At 45.2% G+C, this 16,802-nt stretch overlaps 1 protein-coding gene across 2 annotated transcripts in view; it reads right to left on the bottom strand.

Moving 5' to 3' along the window:
* ANXA4 (annexin A4) overlaps positions 1-16,802 on the bottom strand; it is a 53,660-nt gene that overhangs the window by 16,922 nt on the left and 19,936 nt on the right. For both annotated transcript variants that reach the window (XM_055121938.1, XM_004609151.2), the window contains exons 2-6: positions 10,097-10,151; positions 6,934-7,021; positions 6,036-6,130; positions 2,233-2,346; positions 1,070-1,160 (exon numbers count right to left, since the gene is read on the bottom strand). In XM_055121938.1, the coding sequence (XP_054977913.1) occupies positions 1,070-1,160; positions 2,233-2,346; positions 6,036-6,130; positions 6,934-7,021; positions 10,097-10,105 (397 nt within the window). In that variant the 5' untranslated portion in view covers positions 10,106-10,151. The remainder of the gene's footprint in view (positions 1-1,069; positions 1,161-2,232; positions 2,347-6,035; positions 6,131-6,933; positions 7,022-10,096; positions 10,152-16,802) is intronic.

Below are 16,802 nucleotides of genomic sequence, written 5' to 3'. Positions count from 1 at the left end.
ACTAAACTCTAGTCAAATGCTCTAGTTTATCATTCTCAGGCTGGAGTGTTCCTGGCCCTTTAATCTGTAGTTCTCTTTATATGCAAATTTCATGACTTCATGTTTTCTGACGGCTACATAGTATTCCATTGTGTAGATGTACCAGAGTTTCTTTAACCAGTCATCTGTTTTGGGGCACTCTGGTTTTTTCCAGATTCTGGCTATTGTAAACAGTGCTGCAATGAACATAGAAATACATATGCCATCTCTACTATACCGTTTTGCCTCTCCGGGATATATTCCCAGGAGTGGTATTGCTGGGTCAAATGGAAGCTCAATTTCTAATTTTTTGAGAATCGTCCATATTGTTTTCCAAAAGGGCTGAACCAGTTGGCATTCCCACCAGCAGTGAAGAAGAGTCCCTTTCTCTCCGCATCCACGCCAACACTGGTTGCTTTTGTTTTTTGGGATGTGGGCCAGTCTCTGTGGTGTGAGATGATATCTCATGGTTGTTTTGATCTGCATTTCCCTGATGATTAGGGGTGTGGGGGTGCAGGGTGGAGCTATACTGGGATTCTTGGTGGTGGAATATGTGCACTGGTGAAGGGATGGGTATTTGAGCATTGTATAACTGAGATTTAAACCTGAAAACTTTGTAACTTTCCACATGGTGACTCAATTAAAAAAAAAAAAATCTGTAGTTCTCGCTCTAAGGTTCTGACTGCACACGTGTCCGTCCTGCAGGTGGCGTGGTGAGTCCCTGGAGAATCCCTCCAGGCCATTGCCAGGGATGCTAAGATTAACTGCTGCTGCCATTTCCCCACAAGCACTGTGGATTCTCTACTTGCTAACACACACCTGGAGAATAAGACATTGCCCTGGGTTGCCTCATCAGACTAAGATCTCTACCTCGGACATGTTGAGGAGCTGACAGTCGTTGCCTAGAGAGGAACCTGCCTCATAGGAAGAGTCTGCAATAGAGGACTCACTGTGGCCAAAGTTTCAATGCCTGAAGTTGATCCAGGAGCAGACCAGCTGCCAGTCGGCTCCTCAGATGACAAGGGAACATCTACCCTGAGGTGCTACTTACGCAGCTGGTAGGTCTCCTTAATGCGCCGGATCTCCTCGGTTGACCGTGAAGCCAGGATCTCAATCAGGCAGCCTTCATCCGTGCCAGCACCCTAAAGCCCAGAGGAAAGAACATTAGGAGCCGGTCGACAAAGCCAAGTTCCACACGCCCAAGGAAGACAGTTGGGAGTCCGCAGAGAAGGAAGACAACTCACGGAATTTTAGCAACAAAAGTTGCTTGTGTGGTTTTTTTTTTGTTGTTGTTGCTGTTGTTGGTTTAGATGTGTGTGTGTGTGTGTGTGAAGCAAGAGAGTTTTTTACTGAAAGGTATTTAGAAAGATTTGACGGGAGAGAAAGGGAGAAATGTGCATTGAAGACAAAACACAGGCTTTCCCAGAGTTAAAATAGGCAGGAAAACACCACAAGATACATGTTCAAGTGAGAATATGGGGGCTTCAAGAGCAAGTCCAAGATCATCTTGTTTTTAATGATCCTGCCCAAATTCCCACACGTCTGCCAGTAAGTATTAGCAATAGTCAGCTTTGAGATGCTGTTTCTCCGTGTGGGTGAGGCCAAGTTAGGGACACTTTGCTCTCTGAAGGCGTCCTCAGCTTCCTATTCTCTTCCCTTGAAGGACAGGACAGAATTCTCTGGTGAAGGTTATTAGTGAACTCTGCTTTCCCAAAAGCGTAGCAAAGAAACTTGTATTTCTCAGTATTTTCTGACATGCCTGAGTAGGGTGACGGTATAAGTTGGTTCTCCGCAACCGGGCTCCCGAGTGCGGGCACACTGTGCCTGGCAGCCAGGGAAGCTGAGAACCCTTTCAGGCCAGTTCTGAGTCTCTAGCAATGTGTCTATCACAAAGTTTCCTATCTCAGAAGTAGTTAATTTGATAAGGAAGTTTCCGGAGCGGCCTCCAAGGCACAGCAATCATCATTCCCTCCCTCTGGTGTTACAGGAACGGGAAAATGATCTCATAGGTCTGGGGGAAACAAGTTCTCAGCAGCAATGGCTGTAATGCAAGGTCTTGTTTTCAAGCAGTCCTCCATAGAGAAAACCTTTCTCTTGGAGCTGCTCCTCCCCCTCCCCAGGAGGTCTTTGCCCCAGCGCCTTGAGAAAGCCCGTCCGTCCGACTGGGCAGGACAGGCCAAGTGCACGCACACAGCATGCTGGAAGGAGCCCCACCTTCATGGCCTTGCGCAGCTCCTGCACATCATACAGCACCGTGGGGGTCATCATGCCCAGGATCACGTTCTCGAAGTTGCCGCTCAGTTCTGACTTCAGGTCATCCAACAGGTCCTGCCAAGCGAGAGAGCAGATGAGCTGATCGGCCACACTGACTTCAAAGTGTGGTCCGGGGGTGCCTGCAGTTTCTGAGGCCCTCTGTGGGGCAGGGGAACTGCAAGTGAAAGCTCATGAGGATAATACTAAGATGTCACTTATCTTTACATGGATATTGCTCTCCTAACCATAGAGTGGAACTTTCCAAAAGGCTATTGACATAGCTATGCTTCTGTTAAAGGCTATTAAAAATATTCCTTCTGGAAGCTGGAGATAGTATAGTTAGGACACTTTTCTTAACTATACTATACTTAATGGTATAGTTAAGACATGCAGCTGACCCTGGTTTAATTCCCAGCACTGCCAGGAGCCCCGGGGGGCCCTTCCCTGAGAGTCTCAGATGCTTCAGTTCAGTGCATGGGCCCAAGGATGTGATGCTGTCCAGGCCTGTGGTGCAGGGATTAGCCAAGTCACACTCCAACTGTGCTCACCATACTCAGCAGTGCTCAGGGAACTAGATGGAACTGGGGGTTGTACTGGGATCAGCCACACGCAAGCATGAGCCTTAACCTGTATATTTTCTCTCCTGCCACCACAAGAACTCCTCCCTTCCCAACTAGATCTGAAGGAGACCACATTTTTCTCATATATTTCAACCAGAACCACATTATCACAATAAACTGAAAGTAGAAGCAGACATGAGAATTTGGTTGTCTTCCATGAAGGGAAATGTTAAAGAAAGTTGCAAAATGTAAACTAACATCAATCTTGCCACTAACTTTTCTTGTTTTGGAACATATAGCTATTGCCACTAAAATTATCTATGTCAATGCATGATGTACTAATTGCAGGGGTGTGGAATCCTTTTGCTGCAAAGAGCTATAAGAATATTTTTGTTTTGATTTTTGTTTTGGGCATCACCTGGTGATGCTCAGGGGTTAATCCTGGCTTTGTACTCAGATATTACTCCTGATGGTGGTTAGGGGACCTAATGGGATGCCAGGGATTGAAGACAGTTCAGCAGTATGCAAGGTAAACACCCCGTACTATAGCTCCAGCCAATATATGGATATTTTTAACAACATTCTTAGGTCATACAATAAAGGTAAATGGACTGAGAAGCATTTGTGCCTCTCCAGTTATGGACCAGAAACTTATAATTTTGTGGACTTTATATGGCCCATGAGCCAGACGTTATCCACTTTAACTCACTGTTTTTAAAATAAGTTAACAAACAGATATTTAGAAATGTCCTTATGGTAATATGGTGGCTATCAAATATATTACAACTTCCTCTATAAAGTTCTCAATAATTTAATAGAGTCTAAAGGATCCTGAAATTTAAAAACTTGGAGACACTGATTTCAGTGTGTTTGCAAACTTAACAATATACTTCAAATATGTTACATATTAGTATTTATATATGACATTTTTAATCTGCTGAAATTTCTATATTGTACAATACAATTTCTGTAGCCAGTTCTCTGCTTATGCAATAAATGTATGCATTTAGTGGTATCTTTGTGATCATTCATGATCATTTCGATCATTTCGTAGGGTTCAGTTCCTGAAAAGAAATGCAAATTACTTGGAAAAAGGATCAAGTTCTAAAGACACTCAATCAGGGCTGGAGAGATAGCACAGCGGGTAGGGCGTTTGTCTTGCATGCGGCCGACCCAGGTTCGATTCCCAGCATCCCATATGGTCCCCTGAGCACTGCCAGGAGTAATTCCTGAGTGCAGAGCCAGGAGTAACCCTTGTGCGACCCAAAAAGCAAAAAACCAGAGGCTGGAGCAATAGCACAGTGGGTAGGGCGTTTGCCTTCAACGCGGCCGGTTCAGGTTCGATTCCCAGTATCCCATATGGTCCATTGAGCACAGGAGTAACACCTCTGTGCATTGCCGGGTGTGACCCAAAAAGCAAAAAAAAAGACAATCATATTTTCTCCTAGAATACGTCAAAGAATTTAAGAAGCTTCTTTATTATTTTTTTTCTTTTTGGGTCACACCTAGTGATGGACAGGGGTTACTTCTGGCTTATGTATTCAGGAATTACTCCTGGAGGTGCTTGGGGGACCATATGTGATGGTGGGAATAGAACGCAGGGTGGCCGAGTGCAAGGCAAACGCCCTACCCACTGTGTTATTGCTCCAGCCCCAGAATTTAAGAAGCTTCTTAAGCTTAAATGACTCATGAAGAGTTGAGTTGCTACTCAAGCCCCAACTTCTGATTCTTATAAGTCTGCTTCTACAATACTGCATTGCAACACTGCATGTGCATATTTTAAGGTTAAATCAATAGATAATGAATAAACGAATGAATGAACAAGCACAAAAAGTGGTGCTCAGCAAAATATGTTATCGTAGGTCATTTTTTTTTTGGCTTTTGGGGTGACACTCGGCAATGCACAGGGGTTACTCCTGGCTTTGCACTCAGCAATTACTCCTGGCGGTGCTCAGGGGACCATATGGGATGCCAGGGATCAAACCTGGGTCGGCCGCGTGCAAGGCAAAAGCCATACCTGCTGTACTAGTGCTCTGGCCCCTGTAGAGCATCTTTTTATTGAGGAAATATTGCCAATCAGTGTCTTTAGGCCTGAGAGTGCAGGAACTCTGTGATAATCATTCTTGTCCATTCCAGACGCTTAAAGCTCCATTTGAGAATCTGAGGGTGTATCCCTCAATTAAGGAACCTCATAAGAATGAACACACAGGGGCTGGAGCAATAGCACAGCGGGTAGGGCATTTGCCTTGCACGCAGCCGACTTGGGTTCGATTCCCAGCGTCCCATATGGTCCCCTGAGCACCTCCAGGGGTAATTCCTGAGTGCATGAGCCAGGAGTAACCCCTGTGCATCGCTGGGTGTGACCCAAAAAGAAAAAAGAAAAAAAAAAGAATGAACACACATCACAAAGCAGTTTCTGTGGGAGAAATGAAATAGATCTTATGCCTGCCACAGAGGCAGGCAGGGTTGGGGGTGGCTTAAAAGGGTGGGAGGGAAACTGGGGACACTGGTGCTGGGAAATTACACTAGTGGAGGGTTGGATGTTGGACATTGTATGACTGAAATGCAATTATTAACAGTTTTGCAATGCTCTATCTCACAGTGATTTTTTTTTTTTTTTTTTGCTTTTTGAGTCACACCCAGCGATGACGTTCAGGGGTTACTCCTGGTTCTGTATTCAGGAATTACTCCTGGCGGTGCTTGGGGGACCATATGAAATGCCGGGGATTGAACCCAGGTCGGCCGTGTGCAAGGCAAATGTCCTACCTGCTGTACTATTGCTCCAGCCCCTCAGTGATTCAATTAAAAAAAAAAAAAAGAAATAGACCATAAATGGCAGGAGAGCCCATGTACAATAAACAGAGTTTAAATATGCTAGCCCTCCTTAACTAGGGGTGACTAGCTACAGCGGTCTAAAAGAAGCTGGGCCAGGCCCAGGGAAACAAGTCTGGTGTTTAGTCCTCCAATCAAGTTCCCATGATGTAAGGATAAGAAGAGACCAAGCTTCGTCTGGAGTCCTATGAATCAAGAGTTCCTTGGAATCACTTCCGGTTAGTAACAGAGAAAAATTTGACATGAAACTTCTCAAGAGGAATATTCAGAAACACAAGGCCACTTTGGGAGTCTAGACGGGGAACTGCTTCCTGGCTAGGTCTAGTGGCAGCGGAGTTTGTCATGGCACAGAGCCTCAGAGGTGGCACCTACCCTGCCAATATTGGTCTTGTAGGCTGTCCGGATCTCCTGGCGCTGGGCAGTGCTGCGGTGGGCCAGGATGTCGATAATGGCATCTTCATCGGTGCCTGGGATGGAGCAGAGATAATGGATGTGGTTTGAGGGAGGAATGAAAAAACAAGTTTCACGGCAGACATCAGAGTCACCCAAACACGCAGAGAGCTTGCTAAGAGGTCCTTGTTCAGAGGGTTTGCCTTCCCCCAACCCCTCCCCCCACCGAGAAACAAACCCTAGATGTGAGTCACTGCCTCTCCTTTAATATGCTTATCCCATTGAACGAAAGAATGGACTTTACTGAGCACTCATTTCCTTTTCTAAAAGTTGTGTGATTGATCATAACTCACTGCCAGTGTAAAATAAACCAGCTGAGGCATTGGAGAGAGTACGGCGGTGACATGCAGCTGACCAGAGTTCGATGCCTGGCACCACATATGCTCCCTCAAGTCCCACCAGGAGTGATATCTAAGCACAGAGCCAAGAGGAAGCCCTGAGCCTTGTCAGATGTGTCCCTAAAACCAAACAACAGCTGCAACCCCCGCCCCAAAATCAAACCAAACCAAAAAAAAAAAAAAAGACATTAAAAAAAGCAACTGAGTGCATTACTTAGTACAGTGCCCAGTACTTACTAAATATTTAATAAATGTTTTGGGGCCCCACCTCGTGGTGCTCAGGCTATTCTCAGATCAGTGCTCAAGGTACCATGTGGTGGTAGGAATAGAACCCGGCTCTCACACATGTAAGGTACGTGCTCTACCACTTGGCCACATCTTGAGGCTTCCCCCCTGCATTTCCTTTAAGTGAGACCCACTGATGAGCCCCTCAGCCAGAGCCGCAGTGTGACGGGGGCGCAGGACTCCCAGGAGACACTCACCAAGCCCCTTCATGGCCTTCCTCAGTTTCTGCGCATCTTCGGTGGCGTTGAATCCTGGGGCAGCTTTGACAGTCCCTCCTTTGGTTGCCTGGGCACAAGGAGAAATGCCGTGACTGAGGGAGCGTCTCATTCAGCACACACTCAGGTGCCTTCCCTGGGGCCAACGCCAATCTAGGTGCCAAGGAGAGAGCAGGCTGTTCTCCATCAAGCTCAGGCCCTAGGTCATGGGAAGCAGCAGGCAGCAGAAAGGAAAGCGAGTCCACCAATACATTCCCCTCCATGCAGGGAGGTGAGGAGGGACCTGGTGCTGGAGGAGAAGCCTGGCAGTGGCTACTCTGAGGAGTGACTCTGAGACTGAACAACTATGTGCCCTAGCTGACTGTGCCGCAGATGACCAGGCCAGGGATGACCAGGCCAAGGTGTTCAACACAACAGTGTAAGGCTTCTAGTAAGTGAACCCAAGTCCTGAGTCACCCTCGGCTCTGAGTCCCTGTTCTGGGGTCCCTCCATCTGTCGTGGCTGTCTTGGACCTAGCTGGGACATAACTGTGTGGGATTTTCTGTGAGAAGAGTTTCCTACCAGACCTGAGGCCTGTCTTCCTGCATCTTCTCCTGCAGTTAGAGCCTAAGAAATAATCCGTCATTTTGCTTCTTTTTTCTTTTTTTGACCACACCTGGCAATGCTCAGGGTTCACTCCTGCCTCTGCATTCAGGAATCACTCCTGGTAGTACTCAGGGGACTATATAGGATGCCAGGGATTGAACCCAGGTTGGCTGTGTGCAAGGCAAGGACCCTTCCCGCTGTACTATCTCTCTGGTCCCACATCTTTTTTCTTGCCTTCTACAATAATAAGTCAAAAGTAATAAGCAAATTGGTGATTTGCTATCAAAATTCCTGCAAGGTCTCACTCGGTCCTTGGTCCAACCATGAGACAGTTTCCTGAGTCAGATGCTTCATCAGGTGCTTTAGGAACTTTGTTATTGAAAAAAGATGTAGCTGATACTCAAACATTGCATTTGACTTTAAAACCAACTGCCTTGCTGAAGGACACTTATGTGATTAAGGTTAATATCTGACAAGGTGATCGATAGAGGGATTTGCAAGAATGGCTCAGTTTGTCAATAAGCATTTTTAGTGAGGGTTTTTTTCCAGGAAAAGATAAGCTTTAGGGTGAGCCCTAAAACGTCTGTATTGATTAAATTCCAGGGCACGATGCCCCATTACCGGTGCTGGAAAGGCAGGGATTCCATCCGAGGCCGGCTTTTTGTGGTCGCAGGCAAAGGGAAAGGAGGATGGGAAAGAATAACAAAAACAAGAGCTAGGAATGGGTGTTAAATCATAATAGAGGAAAATTTTTTTGGTTATTAAAATAATAATGAGGGGCTGGAGCAATAATACAGCGGGTACGGCACTTGCCTTGCACGTGGCTGACCTGGGTCAATTCCCAGCATCCCATATGGTTCTCTGGGCACAACCAGGAGTAACTCCTAAGTGCAGAGTCAGGAGTAACCTCTGAACATTACTAGGTGTGGCCCAGACCCACCCACCCCCCAATAAAAATAATAATGAAAGTGGTAAATGTTAAAAAGATTGACATGCAATTCAATGAATATGATTCAGCAGTAAAAAACAGAGTGGAGGAACAAAGGCTGAAATTTAGCAGCACCGATAACTTGCAAAAATTTTGAACATGTAGACTCTAGATTCCATTTGTAGAATGTTCTAGAACAGACTGAACTAATAATCCTAGATTAGGCAAAACAGTAGCACATATCTGGGGACAAGTGGGGAGCATGATGACATGGTCTGTCTTAATAGGGGAATAAGTTACATGTACATACAAACATATGTATGTCCAACTTACCTAACCTAAAAGAGTTGTACATTTCACTACATGTAAATTATACCTCTAAAATTTTTTTGTTTGTTTTTGGATCACACCAGACTGTGCTCAGGGCTTATTCCTGGCTCTGTACTCAGAGGTGTTATTCCTGGAGATACTCAGTGACCATACGTGGTGCCAGGGATTAAAGTCAGGTTGAACATACGCCTTACCTGCTGTACTTTCTCTTCACCCACTTTCCATTAATTTAAAATTAATTTTTAAAATGTTACTATTTCTTACACTGGTTTTTCATTTTCAAATCTAAGGGCTGGGAACATAGCTCATAGGTAGAGTACTTGCCTCATATATATATGTATACATATACATATTACATATATATGTATATATACGTATATATGTGAGGTCCTGGGTTTGATCTTTGGCACCAAAACCAAAAATAATTAATGAAGAACAGATAATCATTTGCGATCATTTACATGTCCCTCTTCCTTTTTTTTTAAATGTAGAAGTACTGCTATTTATTCAGCCATTGATTAAAGCTGATTGAATTGCATGTCCCTCTTTCTAAAGACATCTGGAACTGCATCTAGTTCCTCTCCAGGTATCCGATTCTACTTGTATCATTTTTTCCCAGATGACCAGAGATCCAAGCCACCTGCCTATTCAGAAACCTCCCTCGGGTGAAAGAAGCAAAGCAGATGGCTGGCCTGGCGAGGAGCTGGGTGGGCAGCTAAGAGGCTCAGCTTCCACTGCAGCTTAAAACTTTATGAAACTCTTGAAGGGATCAGTTTCCCCACCAATCCCAAAGATCAGATAACCGCACTGGGAGGAATCCAGTCACAGACCAAAGCATGAAGAGGAAGACAAGTCCATATGGCCGAGAAACCCTTTCTAGGTGAACCTGGGAGAATAGGGTTACATCAGATGTAAAGGGTACGACACCTCACATCAGGTTCTGTGAAGTGACTGGTAATCATTGGCGGGAGAATCATTGGTAGGAGAATCTGTGAGATTTGGGAGTTTTCCTTTATCTTGGCCTAAATTTTCTGCAACAAATGTGCAACACTTCTGCACAGAAAAAAAGCATACGCTGTTTCTGCATCTCGGGACATTAGACTAACTCAAAAGGATTCACTCTCTGCGTTAATTCTCAGGGTCAAGGTACTCACCACCCCAGAAAGAAATCAAGCTGCTGTTTCATTTCCTCTTCCCTCCCCCATGCTGTGCAAACAGCTTTGCAATGAGACAATAGTCGTAAGTCTACACACCTGGTACCTGTCTGTGGCTGGCACAGGAGGGCGAGGCTCCCCCACTTACCATGGCCATGACTTAATTTCCAGATCAGAGTTCAGTCACAGGAGCAGAAGTTCCTCTGTGATAAGAGCAGAAAGGAAATGACCGTGATGAGTAAATTGTTATTAGAATTGTTAACCTAGATATCCTGCAGGTAGCAAGAAGTTAAGCCATGGACAAATCATACTCAGTTTCCTCAAAAAGGTCGGCAACTGATTGCCAAAGACACAAAGGCCAGGCTAATAATTAAAGAGAAATGGTTTGAATGACTAGGTTAATTAGGCCAGCAAAATACTTGACCCTATCGCTCTTCTGTTTGGGAACACACATTACAGAAATAATTCCTATTATTTGGTTAAGGTAACATAACATTATCTGTACTAGAGCCAAACCCAAAAATTTTTTAATTGTTAATTTTGTTCTAGTTTAACCAAGTGACAGCATCCCACCATTGCCAAGTGCCCACAATTCCCACAACTGTTGTGAAGTCACCTGTCGACCTGTCAACATCTCTCCCCTCCCCAGACCTCCACTGCTTGGTTTTGTAATCCAAGGCCAAGGATTTGAAGTTGTTCTATATTGTCCTTTTCCTTTTTTTTTTTCTTGGTCTTACTCTCTACCACAGATGTGCGAGATCCTTCAAAGTTTTTCCTTTTCCCTTTAAGTTATTTCACTTATCACAATACCCACCAGTATCCTCCAGTTTCGTCCACGTTGCAGTGAACCACATAATTTCACTTTTTCTTAGAACGGAGTAATACTCCACTGTATACATGTACCCATGACTTCTTTATCCACTCATCTGTCTCTGGTCACTTAGCAGACCCAGATTCTGAACTGCGTGCTTTAGTGGACTAGGAAAGGGGCCTCATCAAAGAAAGAGATCGAGGAGCACTGAGGAATGCACTGCGCTCTGGCATCCACTCCGTGTGTTAACATGTATGTACAGGCTCAAAGACAGGCCAGTGGCCCCGTCAGCATTAGACTCTTGACTTCCCATTGACCCCAGTCACTATCATGTTGTGAGACTTCATGGTGCTTCCCTTCAAGCTACAGCCTGACACTATGCCTTGCCCTTACTCCTTTACAGCACCCCTTCCTTCATCAAGAACATGGCTCAAACATTCATCCAGTCATTCAGAACACAAGAAATATCTTCCTGGTAGACGGAGACTCCCAATAAGTCTCATATAGACAAGCTTCCTATTTCTATGTCTAAGTCCTCTCTAGATAAGGTCCATTTGCTAAGCATTTCAGATCCTGGACAGTCAAAGAATCATCCCAGAAACAGAAACCTGAGCATCACCTGGGAGTTTGCTAAAAGTGCAGAATCTCAGGTTCCCCTGAAGACCGCTTCCCAGAATCTCCATTTCCACAAGATCATCCAAATATCTGTCTTCATGATGGTTTGGAAAAGCACAGACCTGGACAACCCTTCTAAGGAGTTCTGTCCAGTTATTATTCCCCAGAAGAGTGAAATCCTTCTTAATCCATTTTATTTTATTGTTTTTTTTGGGGGGGGGATTGGAGCGATAGCATAGCGGGTAGGGCATTTGCCTTGCACACAGCCGACCCGGGTTCGATTCCTCATCCCTCTCAGAGAGCCCAGCAAGACACCGAGACTATCCCACCCACACAGCAGAGCCTGACAAGCTACCCATGGCGTATTCGATATGCCAAAAGTAGTAACGACAAGTCTCACCACGGAGACGTTACTGAACAACAGGACGACAGTGCTACAGTGCAGGGGTTTTTGGGGACACAACTGATTGTTCAGGAGCTACTTTCAGCTCAGGGCTCAGGAGTCGCTCTTAGTGGTACAAGGCATGGGGCAGTGCTGGGGACTGACCTAGGCCTCCTGCATGCAAAGCACGTGTTCATTCTGTTTAGCAACCTCTCTACCCCATTAACTTGCTTCACTATCAACTAAACCCAGGCCAGCCAAGTTCATCGTTCATCTTTCCTTAAGCCCATCCCTTTCTTCCTTGTTCCTATCTTTCACTGCAGACATAACTCACACTACATAGGGGTTCAAGCCAGTGTATTTCAGTGGTCAGCTCACACACTCACTCGTGGCACTGGGCATGCCAAATGGCACACCACATGTATGGATGACACTGGGATCCAACTCTAAGGCTCTCACCTGCCACTGAGCCATTCTCTGGATCCCCCAAAGCCTGTTTCTATCCAGCCTACAAGCTAAGGGTGGCTTACTACTTCCAACCGCTCACATGAAAAGGAAAGAGTAGAAAAGAAAGGATAATGTTTTACATGTGAAAATTATATGAAACTTAAATTTCAGGATTTATAAGGCTTGCTGGTATAGTCTCAGACATTCTGTTTACCCTTGAGTCGTTTAGTCCTGAGCAGAATTGAGTAATCGTGACAGACAGAGATGGTACAGCTCCAAAGCTGGCAATATTTAGTATCTGGCCCTTCACAGAAAGTGTGCCAGGTCTTGGTGTGAAGGAAGAAGGACCAAGAAGTTACCAAGAAGAAGCCGCTGTAGAGCTGGGACCACTGGCACTGAGACCAGAATGAGAAGTGCCAATCCTTCCAAGTTCTGGAAGAAAACTTCTTCAGGTAGAGGAATTGTCCATGCAAAGGCGCTGGGACCACAAAGAATGTGCTATGTATGAGAAATGGACAAAAGCGTCAAGAAAAAGGAGCAAAATGTACAACTTTTGTAATGCTCCATCTCACAGCGATTCAATAAAATAAAAAATTAATATAAAAAAAAGATAATGGAGCAAAGTGACACAAGGTAAGATGGCAGAGGGCCTGGCTACGGGTGGATGAGAAAGTTCATCTTTCTCATTTATTTGCCCAGAAAGTGCTAGAGGAAGCTGTGACAAGGACTTTTGAAGCCTCTCCTGAGCTCAGCCACTTCTTCATTTGGAGGCTGTGTTTCACATGCTATGAATTACCCAAATGCACCCACATCCCTCATTAAGTTTAAACACAAGGATTCAGGAGAGATAGCACAGTGGGTAGGGTGCTTGCTTTGCATGTGGCTAACCCGGGTTCAATTCCGGGCATCTCATATGGACCCCTGAGCACGTCCAGAAGCGACCCCTGAGTGTGAGCCAGGAGTAATCCTGAGCACCGCAGGGTATGGCCCCCAAAGCCAAAATAATAATAATTAAAAAAAAAACTAAACAGATAACTCATAGAAAAGCTGGAGCAGTTGCTGACAACTGGTTGATGACCTGGCAGGCAGAGTTTTAAGGAGCTTTGCTTCCTTAAGGGTTGGAACAAATGATAATGAGCTAAGTACCAGAGAAGGGAGACTCCACCCCAAAAGCCTCTACTATATTTTATTAATTAATTAATTTATTTTTGTTTTTTGGGTCACACCCAGGGATGCACAGGGGTTACTCCTGGCTCTGCACTCAGGAATTACTCCTGGCGGTGCTCAGGGGGCCATATGGGATGCTGGGATTTGAACCCGGGTTGGCCCCGTGCAAGGCAAACGCCTACCCGCTATGCTATCACTCCAGCCCCTCTACTATATTTTAAGCTATAATATAAGCACTGCTAGTTCTTTAATTCCATCCGGAAGCAGAAAGAGTGCTTGGGCCAAACCTTCTGGAAATACTGAGCGTCAGTACTCAGCGACCTAAAAATATTTTAGTGGAGGGAAGAAATGTATCATAATTGAACACAGGGTGCTTTTAGTCAGATAATTTATTCTGAGACTTGGACCGCACACAGCATAAATCCATTTACACAGAGACAGCTATTGAATATGTATTATTTACTAATCTGGAAGAAGTTTCTAAGTAGATTATAGAATAAATGCAGAAAATGGTACTCCTTGAATATCTGATTAGATATCAGGCAATGCTGCAAGGTTAACACACACAAATGCTGAGAGCACTGTCTTGCACCTAATCAGATCTAATAACTAACTCTTGGCAAGGACAAGGTGAGTGCAAAGGAGAGAAAGGAAAAAAGGGACCACCCTTATGTCTCCTCCCCCACCGCCCACTGCCCTGGTATCCCGTATGGAACTGTTACGGGAGCTGCTATGCTGCTTTGTTTTAGGGCCACACCTGGCTGTGCACAGGAGTGACTCCTGGCTTTGCACTCAGGAATCACTGAGTGGGACTGCTGGGGAGTGAACCGGGGCTGCCACGTGCATGAGCACCCTATCTGCTCTACTATCTCTCTGGCCCCTGATGCAGGAGCTGCTGCAGCTGCTTTTTTTTTTCTTTTTGGGTCATACCCGGCAATGCGCAGGGGTTAATCCTGGCTCTGCACTTAGGAATTACCCCTGGTGGTGCTCAGGGAACCATATGGGATGCTGGGAATCAAACCCGGGTCGGCCGTGTGCAAGGCAAACACCCTACCCTCTGTGCTATCACTCCAGCTCCCTGATGCTGCCTTTTTAATCTTTAAAAAAGTGTAGCACTGCAGCACTGTCTTCCCATTGTTCATCGATTTGCTCGAGCGAACACCAGTAATGTCTCCATTGTGAGACTTGTTACTGTTTTTGGCATATCGAATACGTCACAGGTAGCTTGCCAGGCTCTGCCACGCTTGCGGGATACTCTCGGTACCTTGCCAGGCTCTCCGAAAGAGACGGAGGAATCGAACCCAGGTTGGCCTCTGTGCAAGGCAAACGCCCTTCCCACTGCGCTGTCACTGTGAAATTACAAAGTTAATTCACGATTGGGTTTCAGGCATACAAGATTTTAACACGGATCCCTTCACTTGCCTCCACCAGTATCCCCTTCCCAACTCCATTTGCCTCCTCCCTAGCAGTTTGCTACTACAAGAGGCTTTTTATACATTGCTCTGTGATTGACAGTACTGTTGCTGATGGGGTTCCAGACATAGCACCTTACCACCTTCAAGCATCACCTCCTCCCCCTGGCCGAACGCTTCCCTCTCCTACAGATGTTGCCCACTCCTGTCCTTTCCCCCCAGCTCCTTCAAGTGGCATGTTCCCTACTAGATACCAGTTCTCACGCTCTTTGTTTCCAGTGTCTTTTGGTACCTGTTATTCTATCATTATGTTTCTTTGTATAATCCATATGAGAGATCTTTCTGTGTCGGTCTCTCCTCTGATCAACTTCACTCAACACGACACTCTCCAGGACCCTCCATGTAGCAGCAAATTCCAGGATTTCATCTTTTCTTATGACTGAGTCGTATTTTAAAAACTATAGATTTTTAATCTATTCATCTATTTTGGGATACTTGGGTTGTTTCCAGATTTGGGCTACTGTGGATCATGCTGCAAGGAACAGAGGCGTGCAACTATCCTTTCTCCATTTTGCTTTAGGGTCCTTAGGGCATATTCTAAAAAGTGGAGTTACTGGGTCAAATGGAAGCTCAAATCCTAGATATTTTAGGAATGTCCATATTATTTTCCAGAAAGGCTGGACTAGTCAACATTCCCACCGGGTGCTTTTTTTTTCTTTAAAAAAAATTTTTTTAGATGATTGAGATTCTGTGGTTTACAGTACTATTATTGTAAACATTCTCATGCACATAATTCTAACAAATGCTGGATATTCTTAACAGCACAGATGATCAGCCACCTTCTCCCCAGAGTTCCACTTATAATACTCCTTCATAGTTCACACACACCAAGGCACACAACTCACAACTACAACTCACAAACATACACAAGCTCTCATACATTCTCTCACATACACACTCACATACATTTAGTCTCTCTTAGATACTCTCTCACACAGAGAGATTCTCAACAGGAATCTTTCTCTGCCTCAGCCTCTGTGACTCTCTCTGAAGTGCAGTCTGCCTGCAAGTGCATACACTGAAGGATATAACCAGGTTTCCAATGACTCAGACCTAGCATAGGGTATTTAAAAGCTCCCTCTAAACTAGTAACTGTGCCTGGTTTTTCATCTGCAGAATGCAAATATACTCAGGTCTGGGTGTGGTTTAAAGGACCCCATAAGTGTCAGGACTCTTCCCGAAGAAAAGGATGGAAGGAATTCTGTTAGTGGTGTCTATAAAAAGCTCAACAGGCTGTGTAGTAATGGGACTCTGTAGCTATGCATCACACCGGGCTCCTGGGCATGACTGGAGGCAACTCAAAGAAATCTGGGAACTAAATGATAGTGGTTGTGACAATGGGGCTGGAGCAATAGCATAGTGGGTAGGGCGTTTGCCTTGCACGCGGCCGATCCGGGTTCGATTCCCAGCGCCCCATATGGTCCCCTGAGCACCGCCAAGGGTAATTCCTGAGTGCATAGTAAGGAGTAATCCCTGTGCATCGCCAGGTGTGACCCAAAAAGCAAAAACAAACAAACTAATTGTCCTACAGTATCCCTGAAATCAGCAAGCCAAGTGTCAACCCAAATATAGAGTTTCTTGGGTCCTTATGGCAGGAACAGGCACTTTAGTTTCAAGTAATATTTCAATAAATCATTCAGAGGTAATTGGGCTGCTCACCCAGAATTTGGAAAACAGGCAAATCAGATGATTTGAGTACTAAGTTAGTAAAATCAGCAAACAGTCATCAAAGACATGCAAACTTGTCTCAATGAAAAAATGGTTTTTGAGGAGCCAGGAAAATGGCTTCAAGGGCTGAGCACACACTTTGCTTGCAGGAGGCCTGGGTTTGATGCTCTAGCACTGTGTGGTCCCCAAGCAAGGAGCAATGTATAGTGAGTAACCTGAGCACAGCTGTGCATGGCCCCCTAACAAGCTAAACCCATCAAAAACTCCCACCTGCTAAAAGGTAGTAGCATAA

This window comes from Sorex araneus, chromosome X, assembly GCF_027595985.1.
Source record: "Sorex araneus isolate mSorAra2 chromosome X, mSorAra2.pri, whole genome shotgun sequence".
Lineage (NCBI taxonomy): Eukaryota > Metazoa > Chordata > Mammalia > Eulipotyphla > Soricidae > Sorex > Sorex araneus.
Note: the sequence above shows the minus strand (reverse complement) of the source record. Positions and strands in the feature narration are given on the sequence as shown.